This window comes from Balaenoptera borealis, assembly GCF_965194805.1.
Source record: "Balaenoptera borealis genome assembly, chromosome: 21".
NCBI lineage: Eukaryota > Metazoa > Chordata > Mammalia > Artiodactyla > Balaenopteridae > Balaenoptera > Balaenoptera borealis.
Window position 1 is genome coordinate 27,918,421 of NC_138880.1, and position 24,208 is coordinate 27,942,628.

A 24,208-nucleotide genomic window follows, 5' to 3' on the forward strand; every position below is an offset into this window, starting at 1 on the left:
AAAAAACATAGAGGAAACTTAAATGCATTTACTAAATGAAAAAAGCCAATCTGAAATGGTTATATACTGTGTGATTCCAACTGTATGGCACTGTGGAAGAGGCGAAACTATGGAGACATGAAAACGATCAGGGGTTGCCAGGGGCTGGTGGGCAGGAGGAGGGATGAATAAGTGGAGCACAGAGAAACTTTAGGGCCATGAAAACACTCTGCAAGATATGGCAGTGGTGGATATGTGTCATTCATTGTACACCTGTCCAAACATACAGACCGTCTAACACCAAGAGTGAACCCTAATGTCACCTGCGGACTCTGGGTGAGATGATGTGTCCATGCAGGTTCATCAGTGATAACAAATGCACCATCTGGTGGGGGTGGTGACAGCGGAGGGGGAGGGGGGGCTGTGCATGGGTGCAGCAGTTGGTTTATGGGGAATCTCTGTACCTTCAGCCCAACTTTGCCATGAACCTAAACTGCTCTAAAAAATAACGTCTACTAAAAAAATAAGTCCATTCCTATTTTTCAAGAAAAGGGAGGAAGGCAAGAAAAGTCAGAATCAATACTGAAGACCTTAAAACACATTCTAGCATTCTTTAAACTGTGCCATAGATATCTAAAGGACCTAGTATCTATTGTAAAACACCAAAAACCATTTATAAATGATAGGCATTTAACTTCTTCTCTCTCTCTTTTTGGCATAAGTTAGAGGAAAATGAAGTACAGAAACAAAAAACGTTTTGATAATTAAAAGCCTGCTGTTTTGAACTTACTCAATCTTTCATTTAACCAGAATGTACTGTGTCCAGTGGACAAAGTCTCAGCAGCTGTGGGGACTTTCTCCCCCCTAATTAGCCCCCGGGTTGGTATCTACTTCAAGGTATGGAGTATTTCACCCACCTCTGTCCTGACAGTGTGCAGCACAGCATTCGGAACACAGTAGGTGCTTAATAAATATTAAATTAAGTTGAGTAGAAGGGTTTGGGGGGAACGGATATAGATGGTTCTCATACACCTAAGGCATCAAAGGCAGAGTTAGGCCGTAACCCTGTGTGAAGATAAACTGAACCCAAATTTAAGGGCCTTCATGTGTAACCATTCTTTCAGTCGTGCTGTTTTTCCTTGTTGTATAGGGCAGTGAAAAGCAGTTTGATTAAAGGTGTGTAACCTTTTCCTACATCTCTGCAGCTGCGTTAGCAAGCGGCGGACACCTCCAGCTCAGCCTGTCCACTGCCGTCCACGTGCTCAGGGGTCCCGGCAGACACGTGGGCCGCACGTTTCCCTGTGACACGTGAGGGGGAGGCTGAGTGAGTGACCCTGCTCATCACAGCCACGCGCATCACGACGCTCAGCGAGCATTTAGGGTTTGCCAAGGTGCCCCGCGTGGAAGGCAGAGGGGCCAGAGGTCATTTAGAAGCCAGCTTCCTGCCCTGGCTCACACATTCCAAGATGTCCCCTAACCCCGGTCACCCTGTTCCATGGCCCTGCCTAATACAATTATAATAATAACATATAACCTACAAGATGAACTTGTCAGTGTCCAAGCTGACCAGACCCCCACGTTGTCAGGAGACCAGCAGGAGCTTTGGAACAAGAAACCAGGGGCATCTCTGTGAGATACTCCACCCCCCGCCTCCCCCAAACAGGACACGCCCGAAGCCCACTTTCTGGGGACAGTGAGAACAGGGAACCTGGGGTCTCTGCTCTTCACAGCATGACTTTCCAACATTGAAAAGGGAGTTTTAGAGGGAAGTGGAATTAGAAGGCTTTACTTTGTCTTTGAGCTTAAGCCAAGCACTCTGATATAGACATGTGCCAGACTCGACAGTTTGTAGCCAATTTCACATAACTGCTATTTAAAACTTGCCTGGATTCCCATTCTGCTATTGTTGCATTTGAATACAGCTCCCTTGGGGCCCAGTGGGAAGGTGGGTGGTTGTCAGAGCAAGGGACCTCCGTAAGTGTCTGCCTTTAATACCATATTATTACCAAAAAGCCAAACCAAAACAAAACAACAAAAAACTCACCTTCTCATGGAAGGACATGCGTCTTCAGTAAGAGAGATGTTTTAATGGAAAATATCTGAAGGAGATGTTTTAAGGAAAAGTTTTTGTATTTCTAGCTCAAACATCTAGAAATACAAAAACTACAAAGCAGCATTCCCTTGGAAATTTAGGTGTTAGTCCAGATCTATGTGTCCATTTTAAAAGAAGTGATTTCTAAAACTTGAGATTTAAAAGCAATAAGAACTTCTCAAATACATCCATAAGGCTAGAAGCTTAAGGACCAAAGCTGTGGAATACATGTGGCAGAAATAAGTGAGTGCATAAATGGAGAGAAAGACAAACGGAAGACGAGTAGTCTTTGAAGTAGAGAATCCCAGGGTTTTTTGATTGAATATCTGGCCAATAGCAAGAAAGAGGCCATGGAGCGATTTGCGCGTTATACTCAGAAATGTTTTCCCACCCCAACAACAAGCGCTTGCAGAAGCCCTGTCCCTGGAGGGGAAGCTTCCCCCTCTACGCACGCAGACAGGCTCCCTGGTGTTATGGTTCAGCCGTCACTAACCCCGGAAGCTCTCCTACCTCGGCAGGTCGGCAGAGGGCTGCTCCACTGGCCGTTGCTCCTACACTGGGCTCGAGATGCGCCCTGCAACAAGTAGCCGGTGTTGCAGGTGAAGTTCACAACATCATTCAGGTTGAACTCGCTGCCGTTAGTGAAGCCGTGGGCAGGGTTCCCTGGGTGGCCACAGGTGATGGCTACGGAGGAAGACAGGTCCACATTAATAAGTCATCACTCTCACTTGGCATTCGTCATTAATACATATACAGGTATGTTAAATGTATGAATTAAGGGGTTGACAGCTAATCAGATATGTTACAGATTGTGTTTATATTTGGAAGGGAATATTGAGAGAAAGAATCATGGGCTGAACCCACAGGTTTTTATTATAATTGTGGAAAATAACTAGTGCCTGGCAAATGTACTTTCTTCATCACCATAATTATTATTTCTTACATCATGATAGAATATCAGGTAATTTTAAAATAAAGCAGTGAAAAACAAGAGATGCTAAATTTTTGTATTAATCATGAGTTCTGAATATTTTCCCCTGAGAACACACCAGCTAATTTTGTGGAACTCTCATCTTGAAACATTATAGGGAATTGGATGATAATTTAAATCGTGTATGTATAAATTAATCCAATATCAATTTAAACATCATGAAATTAGCAAAAATAAGAGTACACGCTCAAATCATATTTTCTTTGACATTCCCTATTGTATGGTCCTTTGGAAGATAGCCAACCCTCATTATGTCATGTCCACAATAACAGCAATACAAATCATGAACATATCCTTCACTGGCCCTTTCAAAAGAAACACATTACAGTTGTAAAACTGGTGTTTTCCTTCTCATTTATCTTGTCAACAATTTTTTCTTCTAAGCAAAGCTTTCACCCTTGAACTGTGTACAGTTACCACAGCACTATCCCAGAGAACACCTGCCACTGTCCTAAACTTACATCAACAATCCCCTTGTTTAGGAAAATAAAGAACATATTAGGAAAAAAAATTGGTTTAAAAGGAAATTTGCATAAGGGTACAATCTCTTCTAAAAATAGGAGTCAGCATTCGTCTCTCAAGTTATAAAGTTTGAGGACAATGGTTACATACAATTTCACCTCTTTATTAAAGGGAGGACCGCGTACAAACTCTCTGCGTTCTTGATGAAGCAATGACAAGAACACAAAACAACACAGAAGCTTGGGGGGGTGGCTACCGCGGGGCCCCTGCAAAGCCAACCTGCAGACTCGGGCCCAGCACCTCTATCCTCCTCTGGTGGGACGCTGTTTCCACCTCGTCGTCCTGGGACAACGCTGGGGGAATGAATGCCTGACCTCCCTCATCCTGGGACCCATCTGAGATGAGCTGGTGAGCAAACTCAATGTGGAGGGAGCCTGCAGGAGGCATCAGAAGGACATGGAATGGGAGGAGGACCAGAGACGGAAGGGGAGGAGCGCCCACGTTCTCTCTCTTCCGACAGCTCTCCATCCTCTCTCTGAGCTTAAACGTGTCTGTGTTATGACCTAATGACAAAAGAAAACACCACGAAGGGAAGCACCCGCTGAGTTAGTTCACAGGCTGTACTTACGGACACAGACTGGGGTGTGTCCGGACCACTTGTGGTCTTGCAAGCATATCCGGACGGAAGTCCCCACGAGCCGGAAACCGGGGTTGCACTGATACACCACGGTGTCCCTGTAACTGAAGCCGTCGCCGCTGATGTGACCGTTCACGATGGGATCCGGGGAGCCGCAGTGGCCCGCTGAAAAGCAAGCAAAACCGACAAAAACACGCTGGAGAGCCTGTCTTCTGTAAAAGTACCACATTCGTGGAGAAACAACAGAGTCCTATGGTACGGCATGGGGAACTCTATTCAACGTCCTGGGATAAACCAGAATGAAAAAGAATATACAAAAGGATATATATGTATATGTATATCCAGGTCACTATGCTGTACAGGAAAAATTAACACACCATTGTAAATCAAGTATACTCCAATAAAAAAATCTAAAATAATAAAAGTACTACATTCAAAATTAGTTTATCTTTATTGCCAAGTGACTGACAGCATTGAATGCAAACATTATTGGAATTTTTTCCATTTATGTATTTTTTATTTGATAGAGTTTTCTTCAACTCATTAATTTTTCTCAACAATTGTGGGTAACGTAAGTAATAGTTCAAATATAAAATTGTTAAAAGGTAATTCCCCAGTTACGGTTTCTCCATTTATTTCTTTTACTTATTTTTCTTATTGATATTTTATGTTATTTATCTATTTATTCTATTTCCAAATAAAAGCCAAAAGAAAGGAAGAGACACTTGGAATTAATATAAGTTCTATAACCCTACTGAAAATGGTTAGCAAAGAAAAGGATGGAAGGATCTCCAGTGAGAGACTAGATTCCTGAACTATCTGTGAAATTCCAAAGGAAGGATTGATATCAGAAAATAAGTTCAATTTCAGAAAATGTCCATTTGAGTTATGTCTGAACTGATGTCTAGGGGAAACTGTCGCATCCTCAGTTGAACACAGAAGCCCAGAGCTCAGGGGAGGGACACCCTGCAGACACAGCAGATTTAGGAAAAGCTAGATTACAGATGGCGGCTGAACCCAACAGGTGGCTGAGCTCGCCCGTGAAGAGTATGTACAGCAAGGAAAGAAAGGGCCCCCAAACGAAACTGGGGTGAACATCAGTACTTAAGGGGAGGAAAATAGTACTGACGTGAGGACTCTGATACGTAAGGAGGTCGCTGGCAAACAGGGTGTCAGGTAAGCTTCAGTACCAGAGGGCTTCCAAGTGGGGAAGGAAGCTAGAAGAACTTTCAGTCCTTCACGAGTTGAAGGCTGGGGAGCGACAAAGGTTCTTTGCCTGACAAAGCTTTAATCCGGGTCCTGACACTCCTCCCAGGCCCTGCGCACCTCCTTGTAAAAGCTGACTTCAGCAAGCACCCTGCTGAGTCAGCCTACGAGAACCCTCCAGCCTCAACATCTGAGCCAGTTTCTCACCGCACCTGCCACTGGTAGGTGGGTTCAGCCAGAACCCCTCCAAGCCCTGAGGTTCCCTCTCAGGAATGTCCCACCCGTGCCCCCTCCCTGCCCCTTGGCTGTGACCCCCGCTGGCCCACACAGCTTCTGGAGTTGAGCCATATCTTTGTGAAATCCCATCACCCTGGTCCCTACAACCAATCGCTAGGGTACTAAAAAAAGTCTGCCTCATTATCGTTAAGGAGCGTCATGAATATTTTTTCTCTGTAACAGTAGGAAGGTGCGGTGTGGTCCGGGGAAAACTATGAAAGGCGGGATTCCCTTCTCTTTCACTCTCCTTCCACTTTCTTTCCTTCCTCTCCTTCCGTCCTCCTCTCTGTCCCTCCCCCCTCCTCACGTCCATGGAAAGAGTATCTTGTTAACTCAACAAACTATGGAGCATTAGGAGTAACTGACATGAAAAGGATGGATAGACAAGGAGAGTTCCTAAATTGTCCACGAAAACTCGCTCCTTAGGCTGGAGCGGCTGCAGAGCGTTCTGGAGTGGACTTCCCCTGGCCACTACCCTCCGAGTAGAGCACCCAGCTGCCAGTGTTTTACTCAGAGTACAGCAACCCCAAAGCTGAGAGCATGGCCAAACTACTGTCATATGACACTCAGGGCTAATGCCACCATTCTGGAAGAATTCAGAACAGTACTCTCTATTTCTGTTTAAGGCAATGCAGCTGCATTGTGTTATCCTAGGTTTGAACCAGATCTGTTATCAGCAAGATAACCTTGCAGAGGACAGAGGGAGAAAACCGAATCGGTGACAGGTATCCCTCTTTGAGCAGAATCTCTGCGCTAACATTTGTAAGAGGTCGGGTCAAGTTGTGCTCGATTCGCTTGATCTTTTGTCACCTCTGCAGCTTTTCCACTCAGCCAGATCCAGATCAATAAACCTGATTCCGACCAGAAGCCAGATCGCCTCCCCCCCACACCAGGCGTGAAACAAGCAGGGAACTGGGAGGAGGCTGAATGTTCTCCGGGAGTTGAAGGGAGAGCTTCTGAGGCTGTTATCCTGGAACACGGATGCGGGCTCCTTCCCAGAGGCTGGGCTTTGCACGGCGATCTCCGTCAGGTCGAGACGTGGAGCCCCATTCGCATCCCCGAGACAAGAAAGGAGCCAGAGCCGCCACGCACGGGCTTACTGCAGGGATCCAGCCACTTCCGAGGTGAGAAGGAAATGATGTAATTTCTAGAAGTACTCACCAAAGTAACACACTCCAATCCTCAAAGACAGTGCGGGCCACCTGATTCCTGGCTGCTACTCTAGAGAATGTCAAGCACTTTGGGGGTATTCTGAACCTGATCAGCACCCCAAGAGGAGGGACCCGGGCTCAGGGTAACCGAGATGCTGAAAGGGATACATTGCGACAGAAAGTCCCCAACCCTCTCCGTGATCTGCACAGCCTCACTCTTGACTTGGACAAACACGACTGGCTAGGCTCACTTTTAAACCTCAATCATATTTTTTTCATCTAAGTTTTCAGTAGGACACATGCTTCAAGGCTGCATTCTCTGTTGAAAGCCTGGCAAATAAGCACTCCTAACGGCAAGGAGATATCTGTACACTCCAGAAACCAGATGGCAAGGCTGACAGGCTTGTGTGGAAATAAAGACTTCCAACAGCAACTCTTCTCTGACATGTGGTCACTTCAGTTCAGGGAGGAACTGGCCTTAAAGACCTAAAGAAAATCGGGGATGTCTTTCAAACACACTCCCTTTCAGCTCAGTGCCTGAAGGAAGAAGAATTGACAGCATCACCTCGAACTTCACTTCCTATTTTATCCTCTTCAGTTTATGACCTTACATATTTCATGTGCTACATCTCCATAATTTTGGGTGCATTTAATTATTACTATTCCACTGAGTATAAAAAGCAGTAAAGAAGGATAAGTAACTCTATTAACTGGGAAAAAAAAAAAAAAGAATTGGGATGAGGGCAGTCCTGCACATTTCAAAACAAAATATCAACTAAATAAAATAATGTGATTATCCAGTAGATCCGACACTGTGATGCCAGGCCCCTAGGTTTTGTGTTTGTGCTTTTGTTTGCTTGTTTCTTTTTCATTAGCATTTGGCTTCAGCTTAAACAAAGATCACTAAATGTTTTTTACAGGCAATTCTGCAGCCAGTGTCATCACACCTAGGAAATCAAGGAAGCCAAATTTCCTGACAAATGGTTCCATTAAAGTGCGGACAGAAAATCTAAGTGAAAAGCATGTGGGCTATTTTATTTTTACATCAATCCTACTCGTGAATTTAATAATCTGCCACTAATCAGAGCCTGAGAGCTCTGGCTAGCAAGGAGCTAAAGAATTAGGTAGGATGCTGTAAAACTGTAACTGCATATGATTTTTAATTCAGTGGACAGATTGATTGATAGATATAGAGATATATCCTAAAGGAACTGCTGAATTTTCTTTTAGTTAAGTATGAATAACCAATTCTACTACTTCCACATTCCTAGAACTTTACATTTTAATTCTGCATTTTCTCCCTGCTGAGGACAGGCATTACTATGGAACGGGTAATTCTCCAACTGCTTAAAATTGTTCTTGAGAGAATCAGTAGCAGAATCAAGAATTCCATGCCAGGGTGGGTATTTTCCAGTTCTAGTTCGGTGACTCTCTTTATTTCACACACTATATACCATTAAAAAATATCCTTCAAATTGGCCTGTTAAGACGAATTGAACAATGGAATAGGAATTCCATGAAATTTCAGAAAAATTAAGATTTCATACCTGTGAGTGGGTCACAAGAGTCTGCAGGTTTCACCTCATTTGCAAAATGACAACTCTGTGAAGATCACTGGCCTTTAAGTTTATGCTACTTTAGATATAACGAAAGCTGTATTGTTTTTATTTACTATATTTTAGTTATTATGCTTTAGTTAGATGTCCCAAATAGAAAAGAGAATCTCTTTTAACAATCTTTCTCGAAAATTGAGTTAGGAGGAATAAAATCTACCAGACTTAGCTAAAACACAGAGTGGTGGCCAGGTTGAATGAATGCCAGTGGCCTCTCACAGGGAGACGTCGCCTTGGGGCTGCCATGAGCCAAACCCAGGGAGAAAGAGGGACGGGCAAGGGGATTCTCAGTTTCCTCCTGGGTCGAGGGTTTCCCGCAAACTCGTCCCGCGTGGGAACTGGAGAAGGCAGACGGCGGCCCAGCCGTGTGGGAGCCCAGCTCACGGTCTGAAGCGCAGAGAAGCCGCCAGCCCGCGGCCCTGACATCACGCAGCCCGGGCCAGCACACGGGACAGGGGGACCGGCACTTGCCGCGAGTAATGCGTTTATCCCCCAGGGCAGGGCCTCAGCTGAGCAGCCTCTCCAAGCAGTGGCTCTAGAAGGCTACTGTCCAGGGTCTACCCGCACATGTTTTAGTGTGTGTCGTACACCGATTCCGGGCAGCAGAGTGAATGTCCTGAGGGCTGCGCCCTGGGTGAACGGAGCCCCTGGCGCCCTCCACCCTCACGCCTGCCCCGCGTCCCTGCTGTCTGGGAGTCACATGCACGAACACTGTAGAGACGGAGTCCCTCCCACGGGCAGGGTTTTGCAGCAGCTAGCTGAGCTCTCTGGACTGCACGTCACTGCTTCTGATGCTGCAGTGATCACGGTCTGCAACCTAACAAACCGCACTGACTTTCAGTGGTGACTTTGCTGAGTGACAGACACAGAGCGTCAGATGTCAGTTAGCAGATGTGCCTAAACGCACAACAAAGGCAGAGTCTGAATGCTTCTTTCACGTATTGAATACTTTCAGGCAACGTGTGTTAGAGTCTCTCACAATTACCTAGACTCGTGCAATTTCAGAAGCGAATTCTGTGATTTGGGAATTTAATACAGTTCCACTGGTGCCATGGGAACCTGCTGCGCCAGGGGACCTGCGGGGCGCACGGCTCCCAGGTTACAGGAGTTCCCTGGGCTGGGCATCCTCGCTGCGGGGTCTGTGCGTCAACAGGAACTGAAGAGCTGGATCCCTCTCCTGCCCTAAGGCCACGCTCTCTCACACTCACACATACACACAAACACGTCGCCCCCCCCACCCCAGAATTCCCTATTTTAAGGTCACCTTCTTTTCACTGTGCCACTCTGTGTCAGCACAAATACTAAATATTGGTTTGGGGATTAGAACTGAATACATTCATACATTTTTAGAAAATCTACAAACCAAATATTCAACCTTCATGTTTGCTTTGTTATTATTGGTACTTATTGCTGAAAATAATAAGTGTTGTAAGTACGCTGTACCTGCAAGAGAATTAGAAATGCAATCTGCTTCATTCTGCCCATTCCAGTGATAACTCCAGCTTGGGGCTAAAGGCAGGGGTATTTGGCAGGGAATTCTAAAGCCAATAGCAAACACCGTTTGACTATTAACAAATGGTCATGAAATGTCAGATGGATCAGATCCTCTTATGTACAGGGAACACGTTTAAGAGCATTAAACGTCGGTGGATGGTATTTAAATCTCCAGATCTGTGCATACTAAAGGAACATATTTGAGTTCTCACAAATGAGACTTTTTCTTTTTCTCCAGGAGCAATTTTGAGCGGTAATGTTGAGCAACTTTGTGGAAGTCCGAGAACATGTAATATTGTAGAAAGCACGTGAGTCTTTGCAGGGATTGGCCGGTGGGGTGTGATGATCTGTACAACACTCTGTGCCCTTAGTAACACCAACGACGAGGGCCCATCCCTTCGCCACAAAATACATTTGTATCACATCTCTGTTTGACACACCCTAGTCAACGGCAATTATTTTAAACCATATTTGATAAGAAAATTTCAGGCCAGTACCATGATTTGGGTAGTCTCTGGGGCTTTCAGAAATCTCTCATCTGCCTTTTTATTAATGTAGTTCCTCAATGTACCACACTTTTTACCTCTATCACTTTGCACACACACTGCCCTTTTGCATAACACTTCTTTCACATTCTTGTCTGCCTGTAAAATGTCATATAACTTAATCCAAATCCACCCTGTGTTTGCAGTCTTCACAAACCCTAAAGGAATTACTGCCCATTAATACTCAACGCAAACATCTCCCTTATTTTAGGTTTCCCTGCAGAAGGAGACTCTTATCTCCAGGACCATCCGTTTACAATACCTACATGGTGAGGGTTGTTTTGTTTTGAATTCAGCAGACAGAAGTAGAATTTTTCTTACCTATTTATCTCCACTCTGAGACTGTGAGTTCTAAGAGCAGTGTCATGGCCTCTGCACCAGCATTAGCCCCTGCCTGATCTAGAGGGGGCGTTCGTGAAAGGACGTGAATTCCTTCCACAATCGCGTTGCCATATTAGCACCGTCCCTCAGCATCACGTGACCACAAAGAGCACCAGCCCGGGACGTGCTTGGTCCAGGTGAGCCATCAGGACCTCCTGCCCCACAGTTCTGCGCCTATGCAGCTGCTGCTTGTTCCGTGGCTCTCATTTCTGGGATGCTCTAGTCCATTGCTGTGTGTTGGAGTGCCCTCTTCATCAAAGTGGCTCCCTCCCTGGGTATGGGGAGGATTCTGCGTGGACCTCTCTCCTGACATTCATCAATCTCAACTTTTTATTAAAGATACTTGGTTTTTATCTTATTTATTCCTTTGATGATAATTTCCTTAAAAGAAAAAAGAACCACCTCCTATTTACCTTTACATCCTGTGCAATATTTCTTGAGGAATTAAATGAATATCACTAGATAATATTCAGAAATAGAGACAGAAGCACTTGTGGCTGGGAGGAATATTGTGACATTTATCTGCGAGCCACTGATAATGCAGATGTAAAATGTGAAGATTAGCACTGAGTGTTTCCAAATATTTTACCTTCCCTGACTACCATACAGACTAAGTTTTATACTGCAGATCACTTTTATACCAAGATCAAGGAGGGAGGGGTTAATCTTTCTGCTCTAATATCATCTTTTTGCTGCAATATAAGCATTGTCATAATCACTTGTTTTATTAAAAATTTGTACGTGGATCTATCATCAAATGCAAGGCATTTGAATACTTTCCAGTTTTATTCCCTAACAACTATGAAAAAACATGGTCTAATGATATCATTTTGAATCACGTCATTTAGCTATTTTAGCCACATGAATGTCACCATGATATCATATTTACAAAGGAATTCGTCTCCTCATAGGTCATTATAGCAAATGCAAACTTACTTCAGATAATAGCAAAATAATCTAATGAAAAAAAGATAATGTTCTTTAGGTGGGAAATGTCTCAATCTATCACTGACGTCTTGAGTAAACAGATTAGAGGTAACAGAGTGAAAGACATGATGGGTTATTATGTGTTGAAAAAGTCTAAATGATATAAATGGTATTAAAAGATTAATGTAGCTTTCTATGATAGGAGACCTGGATTACAAACGTACAACCTCGTGTAGTCGGTGTGCTCTCTGTCGGGTTCAACGCAAACTACCGCAGGGAAGATAAACAGAAGAAAATAACTAAGGGAGCATGGGGACAGTAAAACTTCCCTGATGGACTGTACGTTACCTGATATGCAGATACGGGGGGTGAGCCTTCTCAGTGCTTAATTCTCCAGCCCAGGGAGATTTGTAGCATTGCACAGCACAGATGGTAAATCAGAACAAGTCCGGGGCAATTCACAGCACCCTGGGAGAGCCCAGGTGTAAAGCAGGGATGATGGCGTCGATTAAGCGTGGCTAACCCTTTATAAAATGTACTCTGATATACATAATGTATTACTTTGCCTAAATTTTAGGTATAATGATGGTTGCACACAGGGTTGCCCAGCTTTCCTTATTCTATCTTTTCTCAAAGGTTCTAGCTTAGAATTCAGACTAGGTACCCGCAAACACAGCATAGATTAGGTTCTCGAATGTTAGACAAAGAAAATCACCCGTCATCTCCTTAAATCCAGCTCTCCTACCATTAACAATCACAAGACTCTCACTGTGGCAGCGTCTGTGCATATGCTTGGCCATTTCCGCTGCAATGATCATCAAGGAATCTGGCGTGTTCTTCCCTGACGGAAACCACTGGAAATAACCATCGTACCACAACTGGAAATAAGCGATCCCTGCTCCACGTGAAATAGAAGGAAAACCTCAGGCAAAAGCGTTTTTTGTTCTAGTAACCCTAAAAATAAGCAAGATACCTCACGCACAACTTGAAAAATGTTTTTTGCCAAAGTATTTTGCATTGTGATGGAGAAAGCATGGTGGGTGTAGAATCAATAAAGCTCAGAGTCTAATGGGGCCCCAGACAAAAACCTGCCAGCTAGCCAAGCACCTGCCATAGGAAGTCTTCATTGCATTTCTGGACAGATCCCACATGTTAAAAAATAAATAAGGGAAAATATTTCTTATATTGGGTCTGAAAACTATTTTTCTGTACATAGCATCTGCTATTTCAAACCAATGAATGGAGTTGTTTCACTAATGTCATTAGCAACCCTGGTCCTTGCCCTTGGCAGATGTGTTTAATTAATTTTATTTTTGTTTCTTTTTCTTTTCTTCTTTTTCCCACCAATTATTTTAACTATTTGAAAATAGCTATTAATTACTCCCTAACTTTTCTCTCTGCCAAACTTAGGATCGCAAGTTTTCCAAACATTCCTCCAGTGTCATGGTTACCAGATCCTTCACCACATACACATTTCAGTTCCTCAACAGCCCACGTAAACTATCTCACAGAACTGAAATCATCATCCCAGATATGGCCCACCCAGGCTCACGGAACGAGATGGAGACTAGTCACAAAACAATATCAGTGTCAGAGGCATCTCTTCGCACAAACGAGCCTTCCATTGTCCAAAACACCCAGTCCTTCTGTGTGTGCTATGATTTCATAATTTTCTCCTCACCATGTACATTGACAGTTATTTTGTTTGTTACTTTGAGTAAAATTTTACACTATTTCCATTATTTTCCTATGTCTAATGAAATCTATTTGGCCTACCATTCGATTTGAAGATTTCCTGAATCTGTCATCACATATTTATTCTCACTCTTTCAGCTAGCAGTGTTATGCCCTCATCCAGGAGCTAAATAAATGTTTTGGAAAGGACTAGAGTGAGGAGACAGAAACATACACCTGGAAACCTCCTTCCCAAATCACAGCAATCCACTGAACATCATTCATGTACTGTCTCTCAGGGAATCTTTAAAAGACTTAACCTAAGGTCCACATTACTCTTTCTTAATTGTAAGAGTTATTATGGAAAACCTTGACATACATCTTGCCGAAAATTCAGAAACACCGTGTCTGAAGACTATTTCTAAACACCCATCTAAAAGTAACATCAAACAAAGATGGATCCAGACTTGCATGTTAATTTTGTGAACCTGTGTTAGCTCTTCATAAATATACATCACACAAGAACTTACAAATAATAGATTTGATTATCTGCTCTGTGTATCATCAAGTTAACAAATCCATAGTTTCTGACAGCTAACTTCTTTCCCCTGTGTGTGAAAAGTCACACCAAATAGTTGTCCAATGCTAGAGTACTTCCTTTTAATGACATCCCACAGGAGCCAGTGACTTGGCCATCTTCTCCCTGGTACCCGCAGCTTGCCTGGATGGGACCCTCCCGGCCAGGAGACTCAACTCTACTTGAAACTCTCAAGTTCTCTCTGATGGACTCCTTTCTCTTTCTCCTTCTCTTTCCAGTGTCTGATATAAAAGGTTCTCTAACCTTCCTATTCACATCACAATTCTTCTTCACAGAAAAGGCAGCGTGAGGAGGAAGCTGAGCCCTTCTGCGTTCTTTCATCCACTTCCTTTAACACCAACTCTGATGAGTGAACTTGGGTTTTATTTCAAGCATCACCTATGCATGGGCCTTACATTTCATGGTCCTGAATACTTCTGTTGTTCCCAGCTCGTGGCAGATCTGTCCTTCAGGACATGGCCCTTCAAGTGCACTTCATTCTCTTAACTGGATTCATTGTAGAACATCTGGTGTAACTGTCTCTGTTTCCTTGGGTAATTTCCCATTTCCTCCACATTGGGGTGATTTGTTTCTTAAAGTCAGAGTTTTGGGGGTTGTTTTGGTTTTTGAGGGTCCTGCCTCTTCTCTGTTAGAGTTGAAGTCATGGTATCATATGGACTATTTTTGGAAAGTATCTGAATTTTTGGAAAGTATCCCTAGCAATTACCTCCTTTGTCATTATAAGTCATTTTCCTTCCATGGCTATATAGTTTATCCTCACAGGGTCCGCATGAGCCTGAAGGTTACCCAAGGTCATTTAGCTTGGTAGAAACCCAGACTTTTAAGACATTCAAAACCAAGGAAACATATAAAGGAATAATTCAAATGACAAGAAACGGAAAGAAAATAATAGCGTGATTGGTAAGCAAGAGGCCCGGGAACCGTGCAGGATGAAGAACAAAATCATCCACGAAGAGCCACTTAGGTACTAAGCACCCTCTTGGTGCAGGTGCCTTGGGGTGGGGAGTAGTCTAGCACGAAGACTCATTTCTCCTCCAGTTAACCAACAAATTCCTCTTCATTGGTCAGAATTAGCATAGTAGTATAACGGCCTCTTTTATTATATCTCTTTTTTTGAGAGATAAATATATTGGTGAAGTAGCACAAAACTTAAAAACTACTTATATACCCTAATGTTAAGAAGCCTGTGTTCTATGGTCAAATTGCTTAGGTTTAATGCTGTTTTTGATACATATTTTTTGGGCAAATTTCTAAGCTCTAAGTTTTGTTTCTTATCTGTAAGTAGGAGTACTGAGCACTTACAATATGCCTAATGAGAGTTCAATAAGATAAAGCTCAAAATGCACATTTTCAGTCATCAATAAATAACACCATTCAAAGTACTATATCCAAATAGGGCATCTTGTTAATGTTTGGATTATGGAGGAATCCAACATCTACTCTGTCAGATATCTGTGCCAGATTTAGGATCACAGCCCCTCTTCCCTTTCGCCTTCTGAGCATTTTATAATCTTCTCCAGCACAGATGTCACCTCTGTTCTCCACCTGTTTGCTCTTCTCCCCATGTTCTCTGCTGTGTCTCGCACAGCATTCTGGGTCCTGTGGCCATATATTCCTGCTGGGTTACACTACATTATCTACCCCACAGCCACCCATTTTTCAAGAGAAGAGAAGAGCTATCCTTCACTGCCATATGCTGTGTGTTATGGATTTTACCCCTTCAAGTCTCCGTGGTAGCTGCGAGACTATGTTTACAAACTTTTAAAATCTTTAAACTAAATTTATTACACATTCTTTACTCATTGGTTTATAAACATGTGGCTATGCATCATTTCTCACCCTTTTCTAATTGTGTCTTTTTTCTTTTAAATACTTCATGCCTTTCCAGTTGTATTATTCTTTATATGCCATGTCCAAGTTCTACAACACTAATGTTTTATACATTATAATCTGGACATTCTTCTTCCTCTTTATTTTCAGTTTGAATTCCTTCTGAGCACTCCCTCTTCCAAAAAGTGTCTAAGCCATATTGCATCCCACTGAGGCCATGCCTTTGAGCTTCTCCATCCAGCCAACTATTCAATATGCATTTCGTCCTTTCTACTTCAAAGTCCTAACCTTCGGTCAGAAGAATGCCACACAACAGGTAAAGGTTTACTTGCAATCAGTAAGGCTCAAGCTGGCCCCATGATTCAACAGTTACATAAACTAAACTTGACACTTAAAGCCCCTGAGGCTACCACTGCCCTACCTTCAGCCCATAAGGCACTAATCAAATGTAAATTGCTATTACTTTCCATCTTACAATTCATAGCGGAGGTGCAATTCTTAGATCACCTGATCCCCTTCTAAGGCATCAAGTTCCACTGCAGCAGACGGAGAAAACCTACCCCAACTGCAGCTGCCTTAAGGAGGGCACTACTCAGTGGCCAATCTCTCAAGAACACTTAGGAAAGCTCAGAAAATGCCAGAAGCACTCGGCTGAAAACTACAGTGACTACCGTCAACAGGAATATACACACACACAGTATCAAGCAGCACTGATCTAAGTCTTGTATTAATCTGAAGGAAGTCATTTCGTGGATAAGCCTGAAAACCTCCTTCTTTCGTCAGGTGCATTTTTCTGGGACTGCTACTTTACTTTCATCCTCAAATTCTCCTGAGTGTTTCTTCAAATTCTCTCCAGTGAAAAGAACAGATGATTACTATTTAAAATTTACTGGTCCTGGCTTAGTTCCTAAAGCGAGCCTAGCCCACAGAGGTTGAGAAGCTTAAACTTTCCAGCTTCTACTGCTTTGGAGTGATTACAAAATTATTGAGATCACAGAGAGAGTTCTAAAGGACTAAAGGCAGTTTACATATTTTGCAAATTACTTGGAGATCTAAAAGGAGCATTAGAAATCACTGCACTTTAAGCTGCTTATTCAACAATTTTCATACACTTATTCAGAAGATTTTTCCATGGAAAATTTTTCAGCCCAATTTTTTAAAAAATTGTCATGCACAAAATGTTAATCCTTGGGAAAAAGAAGACCAAGTTACTATGCACACTTTCAATTTTAAATAGTTCATTGTCCTTATATTGACGGACATTAATATCACATTAACTTATTAACATAATTTTAAAAAAATTTAAAAAGATAACAAAATGTATGATAATTTTGAAGTTTATTTTTGTGCATTCTAAAATCATGATGGCGGGCTTCCCTGGTGGTGCAGTGGTTAAGAATCCGCCTGCCAATGCAGGGGGACATGGGTTTGATCCCTGGTCCGGGAAGATCCCACATGCTGTGGAGCAACTAAGCCTGTGCACCACAACTACTGAGCCTGTGCGCCTAGAGCCCGTGCTCCGCAACAAGAGAAGCCACCGCAATGAGAAGCCCGCGCACTACAACGAAGAGTAGCCCCCACTCGCCGCAACTAGAGAAAGCCTGCGCGCAGCAAGGAAGACCCAACGCAGCCAAAAATAAATAAATAAATAAATAAATAGATAAATAAATATATAAAAAAATAAACAAATAAATTAAATAAAATCATGATGGCATTCGAGTGTAGTGACATGCTCAGCAGTCTATAAAATAGTCTTTGTGTCACTTAAGGCAACATGTGACCTGCATTTATTGCTCAGATTTTTTAAAAAAATCCCTTTAGATACTTAAAGAAGAAGTCATATTGTAACGTGCAGCATTAAAAACCCAGGTAGGATTTAGTAACACTCTGTCAGAGCATTTATGGCAAGAAGCGCCATGCTTTGCCCAGCCATCCTCTATTTTTAAGGTTTATTTGAATTAAACAAGTGCCCGATGATGGATTAATTTACCCAGACAGCGAGTCTCAGGGCCGCTCCAGAGCCCGTTGGCCAAGCATTCTCTGACGTGAGAACCCACAAGTGTGTAGCCTGTGTTACACGTGAATATGGCTGTGGCGCCATAAACCGTCATTGTTCCAATCTTGTTCCCATTTGGGGGAAAGGACAGGCTTCCACACGAGATCACTAGAAGGAAAAGAAAAACAGTGAATATTATTTCAGGTCTGCATGCAGACTGCTCTTTTGTTTAAAAACGACAAAATCTTCAGTCTTCATTTTCATTAAGAACACGGGCAGGGGTGTCATCTAAGGGTGAGATAGACACACCACCTAGGAAGCTTAATTTTTCTTCTCTTATATCCTTGAAATGAAAACTTTAAAGTTTAGGGTGGAATCCAAAATATCCCTTCCTTTACTCACTGCTATTTTTTTCATCCTCACAGGTAGCTAAACTTTTCTTGAGTAAATACACAGTATACAAACATATTCACACACGAGCAAATCAGTCAAATGAGTTGGCTTTCTGTCCTCTTTTCGGTCTACACCAATCACAAGAATCATATCATAGTTACCGGACACCTACATGTGTGTAGCAGGAATTAAGAAATGTGGGTGGTCTTTCCCAAAGTCATCAGCTGGTACAAAGCAGTGAGGAATTAAACCCGGGATGCCCACTGCAGTAGAAAGACTGAGTTCATTTTTTCTTTCGTTTACTTGCATAAGTTGTTGGGATCATGAACTCCATAAAAATGTTGACTATATAGGACATGTGCAAACTTTCTGAAAATTAAAAAAAAAAAAATCTAGACCTTAAGTGATTATAGATGTAGGTACCCAGTTCACACGTGTGTCCAGCATAATTACTGACCGTGACCACTTACACCCACACGATTGCTCCAGTTGGGGAGATGAATGCAACAGTCACTTTCATTATAGATACTTGTTATACCACCTGACTCCCTGCACTTTCCAAATCCACAAGTCTGAGCACAAAGAAATCAGTAGAATCTCAGGGGAGGAGGAAATCATAAAGTCATCAAGGCCAACTGCTCAGCAGAGGCTGAAATGTGTTTTAACAGGTGAGAATGAAAGTGTTTGAAAAGCTCTTCTAAGAAGAGTGATAAAGACTTCCTGATGTACTGAGTGAGTTCTTATGTGTAAAGGGCTTAGGGCAAAGCTGCCATGTTGCTAAAAATTACTGAGCCCTTATTAACAGTAAACTGATCAGAGGCAGTGAAAAGTTGTGATTAAGAACACAGATTCTGGCTGCAGGCTACCCACCCAGGTTCTGCTCGGCTTTGCCAGTTCCTAGCTCGGTGGCGCCGGCCAACTTCTCTAAGTCTCTCAGTCCTCCTGGTTCATCTCCTAAAGGTTAATACCAGCACCTGTCAGGTAGGGCTGTGCAGCGGATCCAAAGAGAGGACCGTGGGAGCACCTAAAGCAATGCCTTGCACCTGACCGGGGCTGGGTCCCGGTTCGCTAACAATGAAGCCCATCTCAGGACCTATTCAGGGAACTGAATCCAAAGTCTGAAAACCTTTACTGATAATTCAAGTAAAGAAAATTTTATCATTTAGACCAGTCTTTTGAATTAAGCTGATTTTGCTCCAAGACACATAACCCTGGTTCCATTTCAAACGGACAGACAGACACAGCCAGGAAATGTGTGTTCTAGGGGCACTGCTCACCAAAAATTTGGGAAGTTCAGCTCTAGACTGTGTCATGATCAGAACATTATTGTTGTTGAGGGAACCATGAGGACTTCTTAGTTTGCAGGATTGTTAAAGTCTTACAGGGTCATATCTTATGCATTTAGTGATACTGCTAACATGTTTGCTCTACCAAATGTCAATGGATTTGAGTCAGATTTAGATTTTTTACAATTAGTTATGAACTTTTCATTAAGCCTTTTCTCAAACATAGTATGAACTTCACCCTGAGCTATGATATTTAAAGATCCACTTGTAGCCATTCAGGATAAATGGACCGTGTTTTGAAACCTCAGCTTTTAGTAAGAAGTGTTAAATAGCAGTGAGGTCTGAGCACACCTCCTCTCGGAGGTCTTGACACACCGTTAATGGTGGACTAGCAGAAAGGCTGACTGTTTTCGCATCTCTTCTATTCTTTTAGCCTTTGTTAAAAGTATCCTGGTGACGCAACTATTTTAGGTTTGTCCGCTACTAAGGTTCACTAGACTATAAAGAAGAACTAATGGAACAAATGTTAGCTTTTCAGCAGCTGGATAATGGGGTCTCGGACGTAGAGATTTGGTTGGCAGTAAACCTGACACGTTAATGAGGTAGGCAGCGCCCATCTGAAAACTTCCCCTAATTGAAAGGGAAAACCCCTCTCCCCTAAAAAACAAACAAACAAAAACCTGTCAAACATCCAAGGGAAAGCTTTATTCCCATGTTCTTTTCTCCCATCAAGTTTTCAAGAATAAAGCCAATAAGTTTGCTTTTTTCTCTTCTGTTAAATATATATTCATACGCACAGTCAACTGTCTCCTCTGAATTCTCAGAGTGTGTCTTGCACACAGGATGTGTGTCTTGGACAGAGGACGCTCAGCTGAAGACACTCAGAGTGCCCCCGGCTCTGCCCGATTTACTGTTGATACTGTAGTATTTTCTCATTATTACTGTGCATTCTAAGCCTTTGCCTCACCCCCCTGAAAAGCCCCTTTCCTCTTTCCTTCAATTCTACAATTATAGTCATGTTGAAATCCTCTACTCTGAAAAAGAAATCATATTGAGACATTTCATTTCTCAAACCGGTGAAGTCAACAGGATTAGGGATGTTATTGTCAGCAATATGGATATTATTTGTGAATGTGACAAATAAATAAGGTCAAGAGTAGGTAATTTCAAACATGTTCTTCCTGGAAAAAGCCTTGTGAATATGCAGTTAGACAGCATGGCACACATGTGAATGGGGCAGGGCTGCCAGTCATGAAGAAAAGGTTCAGAGGACACACGGTAGCTATTGTTAAGTATGTGAAGGCATGCCACGTAGACCAGAATCTGGACGTGGATTAGTAGGCCAGGAGGGATAGTGCCAAGATACACGGATCAAGCCAGGAAGAAAGCCTCACGTAAAGTGAAAATGTCCACATGAACTCATTGTCCCTGGGGGAGTTAGTGTCACATGAGTTATTTGATGCAGGCTGGACATTTACTTGTGAGTATATTATCAAGAAAATTCACATTTAGGTCATTCTAAGTGACGGCCAGTGTCCACACCAACACAGAATGGAATAAGAATGTCCACTCCATGGTCTCCTATGATACAGATGAAATGTGCAGTCTGAAGGATAAATACTCCCATGATTTTATGATCAATCCAGGCAGATCCCCAATTATCAATACAAATAGAAGGTCATCAAAGACCAGCCTGCTGACTTCACAGCTTGACCCAGGTCTAACTTATGAGAGCTCTGAACTAAGCAGTTAGAAAAGAGGTACAGGCCAGAATTCAGACAATGTTCTTTGGATATCTATAATATAGCAAAATTCCAATGTAGCTCTCTAGGTCTGTGTGTATAAAATTTTAAATGCAAAGATGATTTCTTTTTGATTCATGAATTTCTGTGATAAACATTTTTCTTAATTTTTAAAGCAGTAAGTCAAAAAGTAAATACACATAACAAGAAAATAGCAATAGGCTCCAGCTTTTACACAGTCCTTGTGTTAGGGGGGTTATATGGGCACCCCCAGACATGGAATTTTAATTTTGCTTTCTTGTTTCTTGAGGGATAACCATTGATAGTCATTCCTCCTCAAAGATGGGTGACTGCTGAGCTAACAGTTTCAAAGTGAGACTAAGGTCTCCTGTCCTCTTCACCCCTGGATACCTGGGCTCTGTCTATGGACATGGTGGAATATCCTAGAGTCAGAATAACACAAACTCTTCAAGAAGTGGCGACTATCCCAGCTGACTTCATAGTTGTTATGGATACGCTTAGAAGGTGGTCAAAGGTCATCTCTTCATCTGGAGCTAACTGAACAAGCAGAGTGGGAGCTCCTAACATTTCCAGCCCCTAAGCAAGTAGGTAACCCAAACAGTTAGATCCAGGAGATCCTGTGGACTGGGCCATTCTTAGGTAAAACATAGGCAAACAACAAAATAAATAAAAATACAGCTCCTTAGCTGTGACAGTGATTTGGATGACAATACATTTGAAGATTCTATTGGTTCAGTTCCAATAAAATGTAGACCTGGTGTTTATCCTGTGAAAAAGCTACCACAGAGTGGCAGATTGGGCTTACAAAAATGTGCTCCTTATGAACTTAAGGACTGAGTCTCCAAGTCACATCTTGAGCTTCCTGGTGGGGACAGATGTGGGAAGGAGCGAGCTCACTAATTCAGACCCTAACACGGAGAAATTCAGTACCAATTCAGTGACCAGACAACTCGTCAAACCAGGACACTTTGGGGAATGATTTGGGAACCATTAATAAATAAGCTTCAGGCAGGGCTGTCCAGGGCCTGGGGGTGCTGTCCACTTGGATTATGAGCTCGCAGAGGTCCTGACCCTTCCTGATTCGCCTTTGTGATGCTGGTGAAGAGCTTTAGTGGGAGCTTCATTACCATTTGTTCCATTAAAAGTGGAATTAGAATGATTATCACAGACAGTGAAGCATTATTTCTTTTGTCCTTTTTTCATTTTTATTCTGGTTTATTCTTACTAAGCTGTGTATTTTATAAATATGACACCAGTCTAACTGCTTGTTTTTGTGCATGATAATTTCCTGTAAACAATCCCACTAAAGATTGTATATTAAATATGTCTGAATCAAACAGTGCTCTGAACAATGCTAATATTGTTTTATTTTTCTATTTATTCATATTTATTATGAAACCCACTCAGAGGCTTAACTGCTTATCTTGTACCTACGAGAATAATAATCTCCCTTTTCAAGACAGTCATTATTTGAGAACACAATATCCTTAGCATAAATACACGCATTCCCAAGATCCTAATTAAAAGGTTTGAATAGTCAGTGCATGGAATAAGATTGATCTTTTTAAATACAGGCCTGGATTTGTTTTTGAGCTGATTTGAAATATCGAGTATTCTAATATTTCAACATTTGTAAAATATGATCGTCAACAAGAAAAAGACAGCATTTAACACTTAATGCAGCGGTCATATATTTAAGTATGTCAGATAAAAATACACGTTCATTGTTGTAATGAAAAGAAATGCCATCGGGTTACACAGTTAACCTATAGGACGATAGATTACAGTCCCGTAAAAGGTGGATGCCATCGCTGTCAGTGATTCAGGATGGCCTCGAGGTCAGGAGCACACCTGTTACTCACCTCTGCATCTCGGCCTCTCCGCCCCTACGCTCCACGTGCCGTTGGCGTGGCACTGCACCAGCCTCTGGCCCTCCAGGTAATACCCGGGGCTGCAGCTCAGCACCACCTGGGCTCCATACTCATTCAGGGATCCTGACACCAGTCTCCAGGTGACATGTTCTGAGAGCTGGGCTTCAATGCCAGGGCAAGTGACCGCTGGAAAGAAACACACTTGACATCATCACTTTGTTCTCAAGGGGTCAGACCAGGCCTGCTTTCCATGGTAAAGGCCTCCTGTATGGAACTCATCGTGCTGTACAGAAGAGATGCCATCACCTGTTATTTGCGGTTTTCTCTACTACCCACATAGCCACACAAAAATGATCCCATATGCAAAATGCATTCCACAGCCTCGTGGCAAGTGCACTGGAAATCTTGCAGTGGGATTACATGTAAAGGGATAAATCACTCCCACAAAGTCCCGAGGTTCACTGAAAATGCCCATCAGGTAAATGTAGGCACGAATAGAAAAATCTTACTTCTAATTTGTCTCTATCCTCTGAGAAACTTGAAATGGTAATTGAGTAACTGAAAACCAGCTTAGACCAAGAAAAATCAGATGCCCTCATTCCCTTCCTCCCTACGTAATAGGCTCTATTCCTGGATTTATTAGCACACAAAATCCACATGCACACACATTAATACTATACAGAAAAGTGTTTAACAAATCTTCAAGGAGAGAATCTATTCATGTCCTTATAAAGTGAACTAGAATTACAGTAGCTACTTCATGAAGAGCAGTAGCAACACTTTTAATAACAGGAGTAACAGCAGTAGCCGTAGTGCAATACTACCAGAGTGGATTCAAGGAATTTATGACAGTGCTGAAAATATATGCAAGATTTGGTATATGTGAGTTTATATATTTTCTGAAGAGTACAATAATATTTAAAATTAATTTTACAATGTTAGGAACTAGAACTCTACTTCCCTAAATATGAAGCTACATCGGCTAATAACCTTCACAGTCAGCTACCCACAAAGTTCACCAGATTGATTAATTTATTGATCCT

At 42.4% G+C, this 24,208-nt stretch overlaps 1 protein-coding gene across 1 annotated transcript in view; it reads right to left on the reverse strand.

Moving 5' to 3' along the window:
* The window catches only part of CSMD1 (CUB and Sushi multiple domains 1), a 1,790,960-nt gene that overhangs the window by 45,858 nt on the left and 1,720,894 nt on the right, over positions 1 to 24,208 (reverse strand). The window contains exons 49-52 of the mRNA XM_082374695.1: positions 23,157 to 23,351; positions 17,847 to 18,020; positions 4,153 to 4,326; positions 2,582 to 2,755 (exon numbers count right to left, since the gene is read on the reverse strand). Of these exons, the coding sequence (XP_082230821.1) occupies positions 2,582 to 2,755; positions 4,153 to 4,326; positions 17,847 to 18,020; positions 23,157 to 23,351 (717 nt within the window). The remainder of the gene's footprint in view (positions 1 to 2,581; positions 2,756 to 4,152; positions 4,327 to 17,846; positions 18,021 to 23,156; positions 23,352 to 24,208) is intronic.